Genomic DNA, 19,493 nt, shown 5'->3' with positions numbered 1-19,493 from the left:
TCCATTTGTGTTATTTTTTCATGCTCATTGTTAGGTGGAGGTGATGAGTCATTTTGATTATGTTCACTTGCTAGCTTAGTAGCTTTGATTGATTATTGTTCAAATAATGATTATAACGCTAAAGTTGGATTATAAATTCATAGTGAATTTCATTATTATTGTTGCCGGCTTGTTTTTGTGTGTTATTCTTTTGGTTCTTGAAAATCATTTTTTTTTTAAATCATTTCAACTCAAATATGTTATTTTGTCTAAGGATGTTCATTATACGGTTCAAACCGCAAAACTGAACCAAACCAAACCGAATTTGCGATTTAGTTTGGTTTATACCTATAATCGGTTTGATTCGTTTTGAGAATTTTCTAAATTACGGTTTGGTTTATTGAATTTTATAAACTGAACCAAACCGTAAACCGAAATTATATAATATGAATATATGATATATAAAATATCTAAATGGAATACGTAAAATTATAAATATATAATGAACTCTTTATTTTATAATAAAATAATAAATAAAAGTTTTTAAATTTTAATTTTTAGGGGAGCTATTTGAACTTTCTAATTGGGTTAAGCCCAAAAGAATCATAAAATGGTCCAAAGTCTTAAACTATATTAGAAACCACACCAAATCGTAATAAAACAATTTGGTTTTGTTTGGTTTCCATACCAAAACAGTTTGGTTTGATTTAAAAATTTCTCAAACCATAATTTATCAGTTTAGTCTTTCTCCAAATCGCACTGAACCGGACCGTGAACACCCCTAATTTTGACAACAGAAACATAACCCCCACTAGTATTATGAAAATGTGGCAAAAAATTGATTGGATGGTTCATGTGGTAGACGAAAGGATTCATGGGATGCGACTTTATGTAAGGGACCAACCAAACGTGGGCTTCAACATGCCACCTATGGATGTCAACGGGTCGGCATGGGTTTGCCTCAACCCTAATCCGATCCTCTAATGCCCCATTTCGAATTTGACCTGACCTGACTTTAAAATACATGATTTTATAAACCGACTTGACCTATAGGATCTAACCTGATACCAACATGACCCGTAACATTTCAATTTCATGTTTTAAATACATTTTGAAGACATAAAATGTATTAATTCTAGTTATGAAATTGTTTTATAGATTTGAAGGTGTCACTTTTCCATTTAAAAAAAGAAGAAGAAAACCAAAATCAAGATGTAAATAAATCTTTAACTTTAAGGCTATAGAGCTAGAAGTCAAAAAGTTATAAGAATACTTTCTATATATACATGGTATCATGACCTGCCAGAGTGGACAGCCAAAACCCTTACCCCATTCAGGTTGAAGAATTAAAACCCTAACCCAACCCTAGACCGAATATAATTAACCCTTACCCAATCCTAAATCAAATATACTTACCCTAACCCAACCCTATACGATCGTGTCATGCCAGATGTACCATTTAACCCGACCTATTGACAACCCTAATGCCATCTATCCATGTTTTGATGGTGGGCCATGTTGCAAGAACTTGTCTTATATGGTGTGATTGTCATCATCACGATCATTCAAGAGGTTTGAAGCAATGTTTTAAAAATCTACTTGGAGGTTGAATCGCTTTTGCCTCTAGATCGTAGGGCATTGGATTGACCATTTGGGTCAAATAGGTAAGACCATATATATATTATATATATTAATTTTAATTTATATATTTTTATTTTAATTTAAAATTTTATTTATAAAAAATACTAAAAACTGCAATATGAGGCCCAATAAAGGGTTTTTATTTTGATGAAAATAGCAAGCCAAAGGCATATTTGACACATTGGAATAAAAAATTACTTACAATAAAAAAATCATATCAATTCAACATTAGAATGCAAAATTAAATGTGCAACCTGAGACCTGATACCGGGTCGAACGGATCAACGGCGGGTTGAAAATCATGGTTTGAAGGGTAGATAACAATTGACATACGGGGCTTTGATTGTTCAAACAAACTATCATCTCTTGCGTCGACCATCTGAAAATTAGTGTAATAATTAAGACTGACAAGTGGCTAACTGGCTACAGATACAAAAACAGTGCTTATCTCCTACCAAACTCCGTCGGCAACCTTCGACTTCTCGGCTTCAGTCTTCACTTCTTGGGACCTTGCAGTAATGGCGCTGAAATCATTTATTCAAGTTCATTCCGACTCGCATTTCCCTATCCAAAACCTTCCGTATGGCGTTTTCAAGCCCCAACCAGGTGGAGAAGCTCGTCCCGGCGTTGCCATCGGCGACTTTGTATTGGATCTCTCGGCGATCGCTAATGCTGGTCTCTTCGATGGCCCGGTGCTCAAGAACTCTGATTGCTTCGTTCAGGTTCGTCCAACTTCAGTTTCCTTAGCTTAGTCCGGTTTTATGATTGTTCTATTAAGTACAGTGTTTCTTTTTCTCTTTCTTTCTTTCTTTCTTCTGTTTTGATTTGAATTTAGTGGAATTATACGGTGTCTTGAATGCTTGCTTGGTAGCTCAAAATTGGCGATTCTAGTAAGCCGCTTTTACAGTCGTGTAAATTTTCTACTTCTGTTTGTGGGTTTTCGGTATCCTCGGAAGTCATAGTATTGTTATTCGTTGATGCAGCTATTTTCTTTATAAAGTAGAAGGAAAATAACTTTTGGCTACACAAATGGTCTGGTTTCCCTCAAGCCTCAATTCATCTGTCTCTTTACGGGTGTATTTTTACTACTCATCATTTCGTGTTTGTCGCTGATCATAGTAAATTCTGTATCATAGTGTTATTTCCCTTTGTCAAAATTTCGGTTTTCTGGAGGTCAATAAATAAAATAGGATAAAACAAAATAACATGATCTTCTTATGTAATCAGCCTTCTCTAAACAAGTTTCTGGGGATGGGAAGACCTGCGTGGAAGGAAGCTCGCGCGACGATCCAAAAGCTATTGTCATGTAAGCTCTCATTTTCTATTTATAAAATATTTCCTTCTTTTTTTTTTTTTTCTTTCATAATGCCAGGATGTAAGGTTAAGACTTATTGGTGCAAGGGTCTCTAGGTTTGCATGAAAAATAGTGGAAGGTTACCTGTGCAGAAAATTGAAGGGAAAAAGAAATCCTAATCAATTAATGCACAAGCTTATAAAGTAAGACTTGCTTTTCTTGCAACCGGTGATCCATTTTTCTTTTTCCGGATAATGACCTGCAATTCCCATCAAAGTGGCAATGAAACATTAGGAGTTTGTCACGGACAATAGGAAAAGAAATACCATGAACATTTTGAAAATCCTTGTTCAGAAACTTCATATTGTAATATTAACAAGAGTTCTGTATTACTTGTTTTGTGATTCATACATCAAAGGTCACTGAGTTTCTCTGGATGCAGTTGATGAGCCAACATTACGTGACAATGGGAGTTTGAGGGAGAAGGCACTTTTTCCAATGGTATACACCATCTAAGTTCTGGATCTACTATGTAATTTTGCAAGGGTAGTCATGTTTGTATTGCTAACTTTACCTATCATGAACAGAACAAAGTGCAAATGCTTCTGCCTATTGTTATAGGGGATTACACAGACTTCTTTTCCTCCATGCATCATGCGAAGAACTGTGGAACCATATTTCGTGGACCAGAGAACCCAATTCCAGCAAACTGGTAATCTCTCTTTTGAAGTTATATGTGAAATATAAATAATTACTTAAAGGGCGAGTAGGTGCTCTTGCAGAAGATTGGCATTTAAGCTATAGGATGATTAAAACTCCGCATGCTTAATTTGATATCATTTGGGATGTAGTGAAGAAAACAAGAAGTTGACTATTTGACTATACTGTTGAGGTTTATACTCTATATAGACTTCAATTTTGTAGCTATATTCTATCTTATTCACTCTTCTGTTTTATACTTTTTTTTTTTTAATTCTATGAAACTTCTATTTATCATGTCTGAATCTAATCCTTCCTATTAAAGTTGATAGCTAAGCTGTGATTTTCAGGTTCCATCTCCCTATTGCATATCATGGACGAGCATCATCAATTGTTATCTCTGGAACCGATATTATAAGACCCAGGTAGAAAATTTGATCTGGAAGTTTCTTTTTTTGGAAGAAGCTCACCTTGAAATTCCAACCTATCAAATGTTCAGGTCATACTAAAAAATCATTGCCATTACATTTTGAATTACTGCAGTTTCCCATGTATGTCTACTTATCTGATTAAATAGAAAGTCATTACTGACATTCTGCTCTGTAGAGTTAACAAAATGATGTAGCCATTAAATTCTCTGCTTGCCACTTTGTATATGACAAATACCAAGTTTTTGGTACTTTATCCTTTTCCATTAGGTTGCCCTGAATACATAATTAATGGATCATGTCCAAATTAACCTTAGTCTTTCGTGGTGGTTTTTGAAGCCCCAAAGTTTCTAACTTGTTATGAGCCTTTCTTGGAGACTTCGACTCTCCTTGGGTTGTCTGCTTTTTGTTCAAAATTTCTATTATCTATCATATAAAGATACATGGTTTGTTCAACTTATTTCTGAACAATTTTCTTTTCTATCCTGTAATATTTCATATCATATTATTCATTACTCCTATTTTTGCCAGAGGTCAAGGTCATCCAACCGGCAATTCACCACCGTATTTTGGACCTTCTCTGAAGCTGGATTTTGAGCTAGAAATGGTTAGCATTTTATGTTGAATAAAATTGTTGCCTGATCAGTTTTATTTATATCTGAGTGTAGATACGATTCTATAACAGGGGTAGAACCTCATAGTTGATTTTTAATTCTATCTTGTGTCCTTTGGGCACTTTTATGTTAACATTGCCAGCATTTAGAAATTCAACTCATAGGAACCATTTCCTACTGAGTTTTCTTGATATGAGTTGCTTTATTTATTTATTTTTTTATTCCAGGCTGCTGTTATTGGTCCAGGCAATGAGTTAGGAAAGCCTGTGGATGTTAATGAAGCAGCAGATCATATCTTTGGTCTTGTATTAATGAATGATTGGAGTGGTATTTACAGTGTTCTTATTTTGGTTGCAAATTCTTCATTAGGTTTAAGTTTAATTATGGATGTTTTACTGGTTTTGGTTGATTTTGACAGCTAGGGATATCCAGGCATGGGAATATGTGCCACTTGGGCCTTTTCTAGGAAAGAGTTTTGGTGAGAATCTAAATTTCAGTTTTTGTGTTCATATCTTAATTTTGAGGGCCAAAATCCATATTTGTATTGGATGCTGGCAGGTACAACAATATCCCCTTGGATTGTGACCCTGGATGCTTTGGAGCCTTTTGCTTGTGATGCTCCAAAACAGGTAATTCATCACCTTAGTTTTTTCAGAGCCTGGAACCTTTAGAATTTTGTAAATTGACAGTTCTTGCATGAGATTTCTTATGGTAAAGAATGCTATAAATTGCAGGAGCCCATTCCGTTGCCATATCTCACTGAAAAAAAATCCAGGAACTATGACATTTCTCTAGAGGTAGCGTATAGATGCTTCTATGTATTCTTACTCTTGATCAGTAGTTGTATTGTGACTGCCGTCTGGTAGGCCAGGCCATTCTGGACCATCCAATGAGAATGAACTTACATTTCTATCTATACTTTCTGTTTTTTTTTTCTCCATCCTTGTTTTGGGTTTGGGCTTATGTGGTTGAAATGGTTGTAATGTGCTCATTGCCTTGAGCCTTTCTCTTTAATGAATTTTACTGTTGATTAAAAAAAAAAACTTACATTTCTAATATGATGCTGTAGAAATATGCTTTATACATTATAATGATCATGGCCTACTCATTGCCAGGTTGAGATCAAACCTACTGGACAGGAACATTCATCTGTTGTCACAAGGAGTAACTTTAAACACTTGTAAGGATAAATCAGTTACTATTTTTACCTGCATTGCAATTTTATGATACCTTGTTGCACACGAAAATTGAGTAGGACCAACCCCTTATTTTGGTTAGAAATCATTGACCATAATCTTGGATTGGTATAATAGTAAAAATGGTACTCTATGCTGGTATAAGCATAACAAATAGAACTCTATTTTGGTGTAGGCGTAACAGTGGTTATGTATGGTCTCAGATGATTTTTATATGTTATTGTCTTACTCGGCCCTGAAGGAACAAAAATATCCTCTAATTGTCTGAGAGGACTTAGTGAACCCAAAAGAGTGGGATTAGTGGACACTATCGCATAAATAACAATTTATTATATACTAAATATTATGATTTTTAATATTATTTTTAAAATTCATAAAACCATACAAGCATAACAAGTGTGCTATCTGGCCTTCCTACCTATTATCTTTCATTGCTGAAAATCCTATCAGAGGTGGCCATGAGGATAGAGAAGATTCAAAGGGATTTCCTTTGGGAAGGAGTTGGGGGAACCAAGAAGTTTAATCTAGTTAAATGGGACAAGGTGTGCAGGCCAAAGGAAAGGGGTGGGTTGGGCATTAGAAGGCTGAAGATATTCAACAAGGCACTTTTGGAAAAATGACTTTGGAGGATTAGGTTGGAGAGGGAGAGGGATTCTCTTTGGAGGAGGGTGGTGGTAGGGAAATATGTGGTGGTGAGGTTTTGGTGGGAATCAAGGGAGGTGTCTAATCCTTATGGGGTGAGTGTATGGAATGGTATAATGAGGTTTTATCAGGATTTTAGGAGTTTGACCATGTTCAAGGTGGGAGATTGTGCTAGAGTTAGATTTTGGAAGGATCGATGGAGGGGAGTGGGGAAGTTGTGTGAAGTGTGCCTGAGGTTGTATAGGCTGTCTGAACACCAATTAAGGATCGATCAATGCTATGAAGTCATAGGTGATCAGGTGATATAGTGTCCAAGATTTAGAAGACCACTGAGGGATCAAGAACTGGAAGCATGCATTTTGTTTCTGGAAAGATTGGAGCAGTCCAACATTTCAACCTCATCAAGGGATGCCCTATTGTGGAAGGAGAGCAGGGATGGGAAGTTTTCAGTGAAATCCTTCTACTTGGCCCTTATGAGAGATCATGTGACCATGGTACAGGCAGAAGGTTTGTGGAGGAATCCAGTCCCACCAAGGGTGGAAGCTTTTGCAAGGCTAGTTTCCCTGGATAGCATTTTAACAGCAGACTACTTGAATAATAGGGGCTTCAGCATGGCAAGCTTCTGTTATATGTGCGATGGAAGAGGAGACACTACACTATCATTTTTTTTCATGCAAGGTGGCCAATTTCATCCGAAAGTTTTATTCTTCACTCTTCAGGGTCAGAGTTTTTCAGCCAAGCACCACTGCTGAAATCTTTTCATCTTGGCCAAGATTCAAAGGGAGTGAGAAGGCTAGGATAGTCTGGAGCTGCATCCCTTTTGCTGTTTGTTGGACTATCTGGAATAAAAGAAACAGAAGGATATTCGAGAATAATTCCAAGAGTATTGAGTGTCTCATAATTCTCATTTCTTTAGTTGGAAAACTAATGGCAGGTTTTGCTCAAATTGATAGAGTAAATTTGGGGGAAAGCATTTGGGATGTGCTTGAAATTCAAGCCTATAATGCTGAAAATGTCCTTGTTGATTAGAGTATTATTGGTGTGTCACCTTGACACCTACCTAGATTGCAATGCTTCTTTATCTTTTAATGAAATCTTTTATCTTTATCTTTATTCTTCTTCTTCTTCTTCTTCAAAAAAAAAACAGCTTAAATAGTTAAGTTACTTTTATAATTGAAAAGTTAAACTAACAGCCTTTGGCCCTTTGCCTATTTGCCATGTAGCCAGACTAGTTGTTTTTCATGTTTTCCTAATCTCGATGTTAACTGGAAAAGATTTAATACAATGGATCATAAATATGTGTAAAATGGAAAATTAGAGATGCCAGAGTGCCCTATTGGACAGCTTAAATGGTTGGATAATTGTTACATGGAGGGCACATTTATTTTAACACCTTTTGAGAAGGACAAGGCTTTGCTGGATCTGCTTGAGAACAGAGTAGGAGTTGAGGCTTTAAATATCCAAGCTAAACTTGGAAATTTCACAGTATCAAGATGGTGTTCAGGATCAAACTCCAAAGATTTCTTTGTAGAAGATGGAGTGTTGGTGTGTCTTTTAGGTCTTCCCTTTCACTTGTGGAAGCAAGAAACTGCTGAAGCCATTGCTTTGATGTGTGGAGGATCACTAGGAGGTGCCTTTTGGGGAAACCTTCGTTCAGCTTCCATTTTATGAATGGAGTAAAACCTGAGGAGATTCCTCGGAAGATAGAGGTGCTAGTCGAAGGGCATTGCTACTCAGTGTGGCTGGCTTCATCCACTGAATCGATGAAGAGGCTCGTAGGGAGGGAGATGAGAAGGTTGAAGAAGAAGAGCTGCGTGGCAAGAAAGGATTGGAGGATTCAAACAAGAAAAGCACTTTCACTAAAATGGAAAAACATTTGCAGGCAGGGGGTGGGTTTTTTTGCGTGTGGAAGCAGTGAACAGTCTGGAGGGTGGTAGGTCCTTTGCACAGGTTGTAACCTGCGCCAAGACTTTTTTGAACAAGGAAAAGGGGTTGGTTCAAGGAAGAACCGAACATAGACCTGTTAAAACCAAACCGGGGCCGGGGTTGGACGTGCGTGACCTTCTTAAAAGTCACGTGAGCTCGCAGGTGTTTAAGAATGGGCCAAAGCAAAAGCCCATGTGGGCTGCTAATGGTATTTTTAAAGGCCCAAACAGGTCAGCGGGCCCGACCCAGCTTGTTAAAAAGGCGCGTGAGCCTCTAATGAAACACGTGACTGGGGTTTCGACTATGATAGACATCGGTTATGGTCTATCATCGTCCCCAGCCGCGAGCCAAAGGGGGGAATGCGCGCAGTGCCGGAAACCAGAAAAGAAGAGGGCGTTACAGTGGGTTTCCCGACGAAGTCTGAAGGAGCTTAGCCCCGTGCGAGGCTTCCCAGAGAGGCCGAAGCCAAGTTTCACTAGGGGAAGAACTGAAGAGAAGAAGAGAAGTTTGAAGGATGGGTGCAGTGCGGTGAAGGCGATGATGAATCGGAGGACCTTTCTGTTGATGGCTCTAGCGTGGGCAGTGTAAATGATGAAGGCAGCTGTGCTGGAGGTGATATGGAAGGGTGGAATATTGCAAGATTATTCTAGGGTGAAGACTGCAATCGGCTTATCTCACTCCCAAGACCACAGAGTGCGCAAGGTTTATCAGAAGGGGAAAACCGGGAAGACCGGAAGCAGAGCAGGAATACGCCATCTAGGGGTGACCCAGGGGTAGAGTGGAAAGATCACCAGGTTGACCAAAGGATAGAAGTACTTCCCAACCAACTCAGGAAGATAATTGTTTACCAACCTCCGGAACAAGAGGAGGCTGGGAGCAGTTCTATTCTAGCTTGTCCATTAGTCCCAGGTAACCATGTGATTTCGGTTTGTGCTACTAATGTGTCTCCTGTGTCTTTGGTTCCAGATTCCGTTCCTGTACCATGTCCTGTAGCCCATGAATATGTAGCCGAGCTAGTAGGCGGGCTCTCTGAGGAGGGGGCGAGGGGAAGGAAGGATTGTGGGAAGGTGCGGGAAGAAAGGTATAGGAGTGGAAAAGTGTGGGAAATCATTGAAAGAGTGTTTAAGGATGTGGAAGGGAAGCTGATTTGGAGGAGGGAAGGGGAGGAAGGAAGAGAGGAGGGGTTAGTGGAGAGGAGGGAAAGGAATGAGGGTAGATATGGTGAGGATTACAGGGAGAAAGCAGGGAAGGAGGGAGATAACATTAAGGGGAGGAAGGTTGGAGAGGAAAGAACTGAGGTGGGACTAGAGGCGAGGAAGGAAAGGCAGGTGGACAGAGATGAAGGGGATTCTGTAGGAAGGGTAGGGGTGGTGGAATCGGGGAGAGAAGACACGATAGCAGAATTTGTAGGGAAGTTGGGCTATAGGCTGGAAGATTTGAATGAGTTGAAAGAAAGTTTACAGAAGAGGAAGATGCAGATCATAACAAAGAAGAGGAGGTTGAGTGAAGTAGAGAGATTAAAGAGAGATGTAGAAGGAGACAAGAAGCTCGAGGTAAAAGGAGATAGAAGGAAAGGGGGAAAGTAGTGGGTAGGTGGCAAGGGGTGTGTAAAAAAGAAGCGGAATGAAGATTCTTAGTTGGAATGTGAGGGGAATGGGAGTGCGAAGAAGAGAGCAACAATAAAAGAGGTAATAAGACGGTATGACCCAGACATTGTGCTGTTGCAAGAGTCTAAGAGAATGAAGTTTAATGACAAATGGGCAAGGAGTGTATGGAAAGCCAGGGGGATTAGCTGGGTGGCGGCTCCATCGTGAGGTGCTTCCGGGGGGATTGTAACAATGTGGAAGAGGGATGTGGTTGAAGGTCTGGAGGAGTTGATTGGAAAGTACTTGGTTTCCATGAAGTTTAAGCAGCAAGAGGATGATTATATGTGGGTGCTCACAAATGTTTACGGACCGAATGACTACAGAGAGAGAAAGGAGTTGCGGGAGAAACTGGCTGATGTTAGAGGGTTGTGGGATGGGCCTTGGTGCATGGGTGGGGATTTCAATGTGATTAGATTCTCGGAAGAGTCCAACAAGGTTAACCAGAGGGTGACAAAAAGCATGAGGAAGTTTAACAGTTTTGTGGATGCCTTTGAGCTTAAAGAGATTCCCCTAGCACATAAGGCATTTACATGGTCAAATCTCCAATCTAGACCCATTTGCTCTAAGCTGGATAGATTCCTGTTCTCTTTGGATTGGGAAGAACATTGGGGAAGCTTGGATGCTAGAGCTCTCCCAAGGGTGACCTCGGATCACTGGCCCATAGTGTTATGTAAGGAGAAAAGAAGGTGTGGAGGTCCTACCCCCTTTAGATTTGAAAATATGTGGTTACTTCATCTAGGGTTTCCTAACAAAGTGAGGGAGTGGTGGCATGAGTGTAACCCGTTGGTGGAGTGGGAGGGGATGAGATTCCATAAGAAACTACAATTCTTGAAAGCAAGAATCAAGGAGTGGAATTTGATGGAGTTCGGGAGGACAAAAGAAAGGGAGACTTGATGAAGAAGATTGAACGCCTTGACTTTAAAGAGGAAAGGGGAGAATTTAGAGAGGAAGACAATGACCTCAGGAGAGAATTGAGAAGACAGTTAGAGGAATGCCTGCACAAGGAGGAAATTAGCTGGAGGCAAAAATCTCGGTGTAAATGGTTGCAAGAGGGAGATAGAAACACTAGGTATTTCCACTCTCTAGCAGATGACAGAAGAAGGAAGAACTTTATCTCCAAATTGGTAGTAGATGGAGTTGAGTTAGTACAACAAGAGGAGATTGCCAGGGCTTGTGTGGAGCACTTCAAATCTATTCTAAGAAGGCCTGTGAGTAGAAGGGTGTGGGTAGAAGGTTTGGATTGGCCAGATGTAGGGGTGGAGAACAGGAGAAGGATGGAAAGAAGCTTTAATATAGAAGAAATCAAGGAGGCTGTGTTTTCTATGGATAAAACAAAAGCTCTAGGGCCGGATGGGTTTACAATGGCTTTTTATCAGGATTGTTGGGATATCTTGAAAGATGATCTCTTGCGGGTGTTTGAGGAGTTTTTCAGGAGAGGAATTGTCAATCCGGGTGTGAACTCTACATTTATAGCCTTAATTCCAAAAAAGAAAGATGCATCCCACCCGAAGGATTTTAGGCGAATAAGCTTGGTTAATAGCTTGTATAAGATCATTGCAAAAGTGTTGTCTTTGAGGCTGAAGAAGGTACTGCCAGATATCATTGCACACTATCAAGGAGCTTTTGTGAGTGGAAGACAAATTACAGACCAGATTTTATTTGCTAATGAGAGTGTGGAGAACTTTAAGAGGGATAAGAAGAAGGGAGTGGTCTGTAAGTTGGACTTGGAAAAGGCTTATGACTTGGTGGACTGGGAGTTCTTGAGGAAAGTTTTAACTAAATTCGGGTTTGGGGCTAGATGGTGTAAGTGGATCATGGGCTGTGTTCGGAATTGTCATTATTCAGTGCTAGTGAATGGGATAGTGGTAGAATTCTTTCCAGCCAGTAGGGGTATAAGACAAGGAGACCCCCTTTCTCCTTTCTTGTTCATTTTAATTACGGAGGTTTTGGGGAAACTGATTCACAGAGCAGATTCTAGGGGGCTCATTAGAGGTTGGAGGGTTGGGAGGGTGGAAACCCCCCTCACTCACTTACAGTTTGCTGATGACACGATTCTGTTTTGTGAAGGTGGTAATGTGAGGTTTATCAGGAACTTAAAGTCAGTGATACAACTGTTTGAGCAAATGTCCAATTTGAAGGTTAACCTTGGGAAAAGCTGTGTAGTGGGGGTGAATTTGGAGGAGGGAGAGTTCAGGGAGAGTGCTGAAGTGTTGGGGTGTGAAGTTTCGGGGTGGCCTCTGAACTACTTAGGATTACCATTAGGTGATAATCCTAAGAGAGAGAGTTTCTGGAACTCAGTGATGGAAAGGTTTGAAAAAAGATTGGTATCCTGGAAAAAGAACTACTTCTCTCTTGGTGGGAGAATTACACTAATTAAGGCCACGCTTGCTAACTTACCCATCTTTTTCATGTCGGTGTTTAAAATCCCAGTGAAGATTGCTAACAGATTAGAGAAGATAATGAGAGATTTCTTGTGGGAGCCGGGAGAAGAGAAGAGGGATCATAGAGTTAGCTGGGAGATAGTGTGTAGGAGTAAGTCGTGTGGTGGTTTGGGGCTTGGGAGTATTAGGAAAAGGAATATGACTCTGCTGGGGAAGTGGTTGTGGAGGTTTCCTATGGAGAAGGAGAAGCTATGGGCTAGAATAGTGGCAAGTATTCATGGGCTGGAGCACAATGGATGGGACGTTGGAATCAGAGCTAGGATCACAAGCAATTCTCCTTGGAAAGCCATTCATGACCTGCTACCAGTTTTCATTCCTAATATCAGGTATGACTTGAATTCCGGTAACTCCATAAATTTTGGGAACAAACCTGGGTGGGGAGCGCCCCTCTAAAGGATCAGTTTCCGTCTTTGTATGCTCTTTCTGATTTGAAAAATGAGCCGATCTCGTCTTTCACCACCCCGTCCTCTTCCACTTCTGGGATTGGGTAGAACTTGGGTCTAAGAAGGGATTTGAGGGACTCAGACTTCGACTGTATTTCGAGCCTTCTTGCACTTCTTGATAACGTTGTCTTAGACCCTACTAGGGCGGATTCTAGAATTTGGACACCTACCCCCAATGGCATTTTCTCTTGTGCTTCGTTCTTCAAAGTCTTAAGTCAATCCACCAGTCCTACCTTGTCCCCTTTCCCTGTTGGTGAGGTTTGGTGCAGAGCTATACCTCCTAGGGTTGGTAGTTTTTGTTGGGAAGCCTATCTGGAAAGAATCAACACTGGTGATTTACTCCAAAAGAAGAGACCCAATACTTGCTTGTCACCTCAGTGGTGTGTTTTGTGTAAAGCAGATGGGGAGACTGGTTTTCACCTAATGGTGTCTTGCCACTTCGCGAGGTCATTGTGGGATTGGGCTTTCTCCTTATTTGGATGCAGTTGGAATCCCCCATCAGACATGCAGGGTCTTTTCTCACCTTCCTTTTTCAGGTGGCGGTTAAAAAGGGGAAGGACAATGTGGAGAGGACTAAGGGCTGCAGTATGTTGGACACTGTGGGAAGAAAGAAACTCCAGGATATTCTTAGAAACTCAGAGAGGAACAGCCAGATCTGAGGGCTATCATACATTTTAGGGCGGTACAATGGCTGAAATCTTTGGAAATATTCACAGATTACACTGTGGATGACATGTTGAGGAAGTGGGGTGAAATTGCAAATTGCACGCAGACCAAGTCAGTAATGAGTGTGGCTTGGACCCCCCCCCCCCCCCCCCCCCCCCCCCACCTAGTGGATTTTTGAAATTAAACTTTGATGGATACAGTAGGGGAAACCCGGGACAATCGGGGATCGGGGGTGTTTTTAGAGATGAAAATGGGGTCATCTCTGCTATGTTCTCAGGCCCAATTGGAGTGGGTGACTCCCTTAGAGCTGAGATATGTGCAGTTATGGAAGGAGCCCGGAAAGCTAAGGAATTGAACATCAAGAAACTTATAATTGAAGGGGATTCAGAGGTGGTGATAGGGTGGCTTACTAAAGATCAAAATGATTTATGGAAGTATAATAATGAGAAGAGGAAATTCAAATGGCTGGTGCGGGAGATGGAAGTTAAGACATGTTGGACTAAAAGATCAGCTAATTCCCTAGCTGACGGTTTAGCAAAACAAGGGGCAGAAAGGGATTCTTTGTTTTGGGCTAAGCTGTAACGTTAGTGTCTTTGTATCCTTGTATTTTCTTTTTTCATTTCTTGAAGTTCTTTGTGACTCTTGGAAGATAAGTGTGTTTGTTTTCCACTTGTAAATTTTCTACTGATGAATTAATGAAAGTGTTATTGATAAAAAAAAAAAAATTGTTACATGGAGGCATTTAGAGTGAATATTTGTAATCTTGCAGAGTCAATGTAGAAAGCATTTTGATAAATCCACATGATTCATTTTGGCTGAGCTCGACATATATTTTGGAGACTTGTGAACACATGTTGACTAAGTCCCTTGGTGTCCATGCAATACTGCAATTTATATGCATTCAAGGAGTTTAGCTGTCTGGTTTAGCTGTCTGGTTTCATAGTTCAAGTATTATTTTGATTTAAATCTCTGTAGTATAATATCTCTAATTCTTCTCTGTATTGTGAACTAGATACTGGACACTGACTCAACAACTTGCACACCATACAATTAATGGTTGCAACCTGAGGCCTGGGGATCTTCTTGGAACTGGGACCATTAGTGGACCGGTATGGGTTTAGATACTGTTCTGTAGTACTGAGCAATAGTGGTTGTACTAGATTTAGCACTGTTTTGTTTTTCTTATTTCTTGAAGTCTGTCGAACAATTTTCCTTGTGCTGTTTGATTTTTCATTTGCAACCATTTGACTTCCTAACAGGAACCAGAATCTCATGGATGCCTGCTAGAATTGACATGGAATGGGCAAAGACCACTTTCTCTAAATGGTTCAACTCGTAAATTCTTGGAAGATGGTGATGAAATCATTATTACTGGTTGTTGCAAGGTTCTTCCTTATCTTCTATTTGATCTTACTTGGAATTTACTGCAACAATGTCTTTTTTTCCGTATGAAACAAATAAATGATTAAATGTCACTGTGGCTTTTGTGTGGTATTTTGTGCAGGTAGACCATTTAAACTCTATTAATTCCTACTATTATCCTGTTCACCTATTCCATTCTGCTACTTTCTTTTGTTTGTAAAAATCTCTAGGTTCTGATTAAGGCATTAAGCACGGGCTGAACTAAACAATCTGTGGCCCCTTCTTCAGTACTAAGTTATGATTTAACAGTACATGTCCAACTGGCTGGAAACATACTCATTTTGGGTTCCTGCCTGAAAACACTCCTTTTCCTTTTTTTTTTTATTTTTCTCTTCTGTTGTTTCATCTTCTTTGTCTCTCTGGTGCAAAATGTAATTCCATCAAAACTACCCTCACTTGACATTCATGGATTCTGCATATATTTAAGGGGTGTTCGACAGTGTGAATGGTTTTATGGTTTGTTTTCTGAAACAAAAACATCTACTGCCATGTCAACAAAATCAATACATTTTTGCTGCTGTAGCAGGTTTTGTTTTTGAAAACAAAACCATTCACATTGTCATACACCCTCTTAGGAAAAAAAAAAGCCATCCATGATATTGAATGCCCCCTTTGTATCCCATATTTTAATATGCAGGCTTGAAACTAATACATAGGGACATTTGTTTTCCCATCTTGGTTTGTAACTCATGGAAATTGAATCAAATGCAGGGAAATGGTTACAACGTAGGATTTGGGACATGTTCAGGAAAGATTGTTCCAGCTCCTCTTTGAGGATATTGTTATTGGCTTATTTCTGTTTTATTGTGGAAATGTACTTTTATATGTGGAAGTAGTTCTAGTCCTTTAGATGTTCAGTTCCATATGTGGCCTGAAATTGTCATAAACGAGAAGATGCCTATAAAAGTGTTTTTGTTAAATGTTTATACTGAGATCTATCGTTTTATTTATTTCGTCTTAATTCCTCCATAAAAATGTTTTCACTCTTCTTCCAAACTAGAGCTGCAAATGGTATTCATTCATTCATAATCAGATCGAATATGGATCCAACAATATTATGTGTTGCCAAAGGAGCGTTATGTTCAATTCTTGTAATAGGCGAATAGCTTTTGGGGAGTCCGGATTTCCTGCACAATCCTTCCTGAAGACCTTTCTGTACATCCAATCAAAGAGTGCCATATAAGCACTCTCTTGTATTAAAATTTCACGTGTGTGGGTTAGAGTAACAGACGTTTCAAACGTCTTCCCTATTTTTAGTATAAGTTCATAGAAACAACAAGTAAAACTGATCTTAACCGCGATCAACCATCGGAAGTTAAGATTACAGAAAATAATCTGTAATATATTTTTGCAAATATGTCGAAGAAAAGACATTCGATGACTTACCTCTGTTTTTCCTATTTCTGCTCAAAGTAAAACCACCCATCGTTGAGCTCTGAGAAAGATCTGACTCTTCTATATCTGATATTCCTTCCCATGAAAGAAAACCAAGGAGAAATCCTTCTGGAGTTAAAACAGAAACCAGTCAACGAATGCAACCGAAGGAGAAAAGAGAAAGAAAGCCTCTGAAGAGGGGTGTTGAAGAAGAACGTGTTTATCAGTCCGAGAATCATCTCTGTGTTCACGCGTTTAATTCCTGGAAATCGAAAGTCAAGGTGAAACTCTTAATTCTCTAGTGTTTGATTGTTGATTTTAGTTGGTTTATCAGTTGGAGAATCATCTCAGCCTTTTAGCGTTTAATTCCTGGAATCGGAAATCAAGGAGGAAGTCTTATTCTTCATTGTTTAAGTTTCTTGTTTTATCTTTGAATGAAATAGGAAAAAGAAAGCCTTTTAACGTTTAATTCCTGGAATCTGAAGTCAAGGAGGAAGTCTTATTCTCCATTGTTTAAGTTTCTTGTTTTATCTTTGAATGAAATAGGAAAAAGAAATTTAGCTGTATTTTTTATTTGTTTTAAAATTTTAATATACTAAAAATAGGGAAGACTTTTGAAACGTCTGCTACTCTAACTCAAACATGTGAAATTTTAACATGATTGGGTGTACAGAAAGGTCTTCAGGAAGCATTGTGCAAGAAATTCAGACTCGCTTTTGGGAGCCCTATTTATATCTATCTATATATTAAAATGGAATGTGCTAAGCTTGCACCTTCCTTCATTATGGTTTCTTTTCAAAGTCATTTATCTTTTTTTTTCCTGGTTTCTTCTCAAAAACAATTATCTTTTTCTTTTGGGTAAATCTATTAAACTATCCCTACTGTTTAGCGTAATGACACATGGTACCCCTACTGTTTAGCTATTGTCATTGCCGTTAAGTGCTAACAAAAGGAAACAAAATGTCAAGTTTGCCCTCTTCTTCCTCTTCAATGGAGCAAGGTCTTGGCGGAAGTTGGGACTCTTCTTCCTCTTCAATGGTGCAAAATATCAAGGAATGGGAAGCCAATTCTTCCCCAGAGGCTTGCACCGGTGATGCCTTCTCTCCCGGAGGCTTCCAGTTTCACCGTCAGGCGAGGTCAGGAGGTCTGTTTCATTTACACCGAGACTGGTGCCGGTACCGGCATCGGTAGAGACAATGGCAATACCGTATTCATGATCAGATCTGAAGAACCCTGAAGAAATGGTGCTTTAACAGAGGGAAAGGTAGAGCAATGGAGAAAATTTGGAAGTTCAAAGCAGATCTGAAGAACTTCCAATTTGAGAGATACTCAGATCTGGGTTCCTTCTGAGATCTAGGCTTGCTGTTTAGATCTGGCTGAAGCCTTATTGTTTAGCAACGGTGGCTATTTAGATCTAGGCTTGTTGTTTAGATACTCAGCTCTTATTGTTTCAGCTCTTAATAAGTTTTAAGGAGATTTTGAGTTCTTCGATGGCTGAAGCCTGAAAGCCAAACAGGGAGTGGAATGGTTGCAGAGTGGTTCATTGTAGCTGCCGCCGGGGAGAGGGATGGTGAAGAAGAAGGGAGAGGGACAAAGGACAAAATTGGGTTTTGAAAAAATATTCATACATTACGTGGTGTCATGTGTGTATGAATTTTGACGGAACATTACCATATATTAACGACAGGGGTAGAGCTAGTCAATTGCCAGAAAACTTAAGGATACCGCAACACAATAGCTAAACAGTAGGGGTAGTTTAAGAGATTTACAATTTTTTTTATTTTTTTTATTTTAAAATAGAACAAAATAACTTAAAGCACTGACCAATCACCTTTTAAACTTTTAATACTCATTAATTCACCATTAACACACACTCTCTCTCTCCTCTTTTCCATTAACTCTTTTAATAATCTCTCATTAATTATGCCATTAACTCTCTCCTTCAATAAATGATGCCACTAATTCTCTCTCATCTCCATTACTTCATTAAATTTCACAAAATTCATTAAAGATTAATTATATTCAAATTGAGATATTCAACGATATATTATTATGCTAAATAATCTACTTCCATTTATAATTATAACTGATTTATATTCCATTTGAAAATAATAAAAATTAATTAACCATAATAAAAATAATTTAATAAGTTACTTAAATAAAATAAAAATTATTATTAATTATTGTTAATTAATAAAAGGAATATACTTAATATAGTTAATTGAATTTTATAAGGAATTTGTATTTAATAAAAACTTAATATACTAATTTAAATTTAATTTTTACTAATTTCAAAAGTTAATATAAACCATCAATTTTAAATATAGTTTAATTATTTTAAAGTCAATTTAAATTCCATTTAAAAATAAGGAACACTATAAAAACTTCCTTGGGTTTTCTAACAATCCTATGTAACTCCCCAGTGTTTTGACATTATCAAAAACAACCCCTATTGTTTTGAAAAAAGGTGCAAATACCTTCTTTTCGTCATCATTCAAAATAAAAAATGTTGATGTAATGCATTAATTTTACTTCACTTTAGCCTTTTTGTCTTACTTTGTCCAAGAAAAGTAAGGAGAATTATTCTTTGAAAGTTGCTTGGCAAAATAAATTAGTGGAGGGTAAAGTTAAAACTTTAAATTGTGTATGATAATGCATAAACAGTGATAAGTGTATTTTAGTAACTTCAATTCCTTTGTTACTGAAAAGCCAAGGGAAAGGAGGTACTTTTGCACTTTTTTTTTCAGAACTATATGAGAGGTTATTGTTAGGGTCAAAAAACAAAGGTGGTTTATAGAATTGTTATTTAGATGTTTTTTATAATTTAACCTAAAAACAATACAAATACAAAAACAATAATAAACCAATAAAAAGTATTAAAAATTCTTTTTAAATAGAATTAATAAAAAACAACATTAAGATACAAAAACAATGCAGATTTATCTAGAGAACAGAAAATTGACCACTCTCACTAAAGCACAACTTAGATTGTTATTGGATAAATTACATATAACCCAAAAAATAATACTTGAATTGAACTTAGATAGGCACTTGAAAATGTCATAGAGCTCCATCATCAATT

General features: G+C 38.5%; 1 protein-coding gene across 1 annotated transcript; it reads left to right on the top strand.

The window, feature by feature from the left end:
* The first annotated feature begins 1,942 nt into the window (after window positions 1-1,942).
* Window positions 1,943-16,012, top strand: LOC104594147 (fumarylacetoacetase-like). The gene is made up of 14 exons (XM_010254317.3): window positions 1,943-2,342; window positions 2,848-2,926; window positions 3,357-3,415; window positions 3,502-3,626; window positions 3,964-4,038; window positions 4,573-4,648; window positions 4,883-4,982; window positions 5,074-5,133; window positions 5,214-5,284; window positions 5,390-5,452; window positions 5,771-5,835; window positions 14,628-14,724; window positions 14,875-15,000; window positions 15,749-16,012. The coding sequence occupies exons 1-14, from the start codon at window positions 2,139-2,141 to the stop codon at window positions 15,809-15,811; spliced, it is 1,263 nt and encodes a 420-aa protein (XP_010252619.1). The 5' UTR covers window positions 1,943-2,138; the 3' UTR covers window positions 15,812-16,012.
* The last annotated feature ends 3,481 nt before the right edge of the window (window positions 16,013-19,493 follow it).

Source organism: Nelumbo nucifera, chromosome 1 (genome assembly GCF_055504915.1).
Source record: "Nelumbo nucifera cultivar China Antique chromosome 1, China Antique-T2T, whole genome shotgun sequence".
NCBI lineage: Eukaryota > Viridiplantae > Streptophyta > Magnoliopsida > Proteales > Nelumbonaceae > Nelumbo > Nelumbo nucifera.
This window is presented reverse-complemented; position numbering and strand designations above follow the sequence as displayed.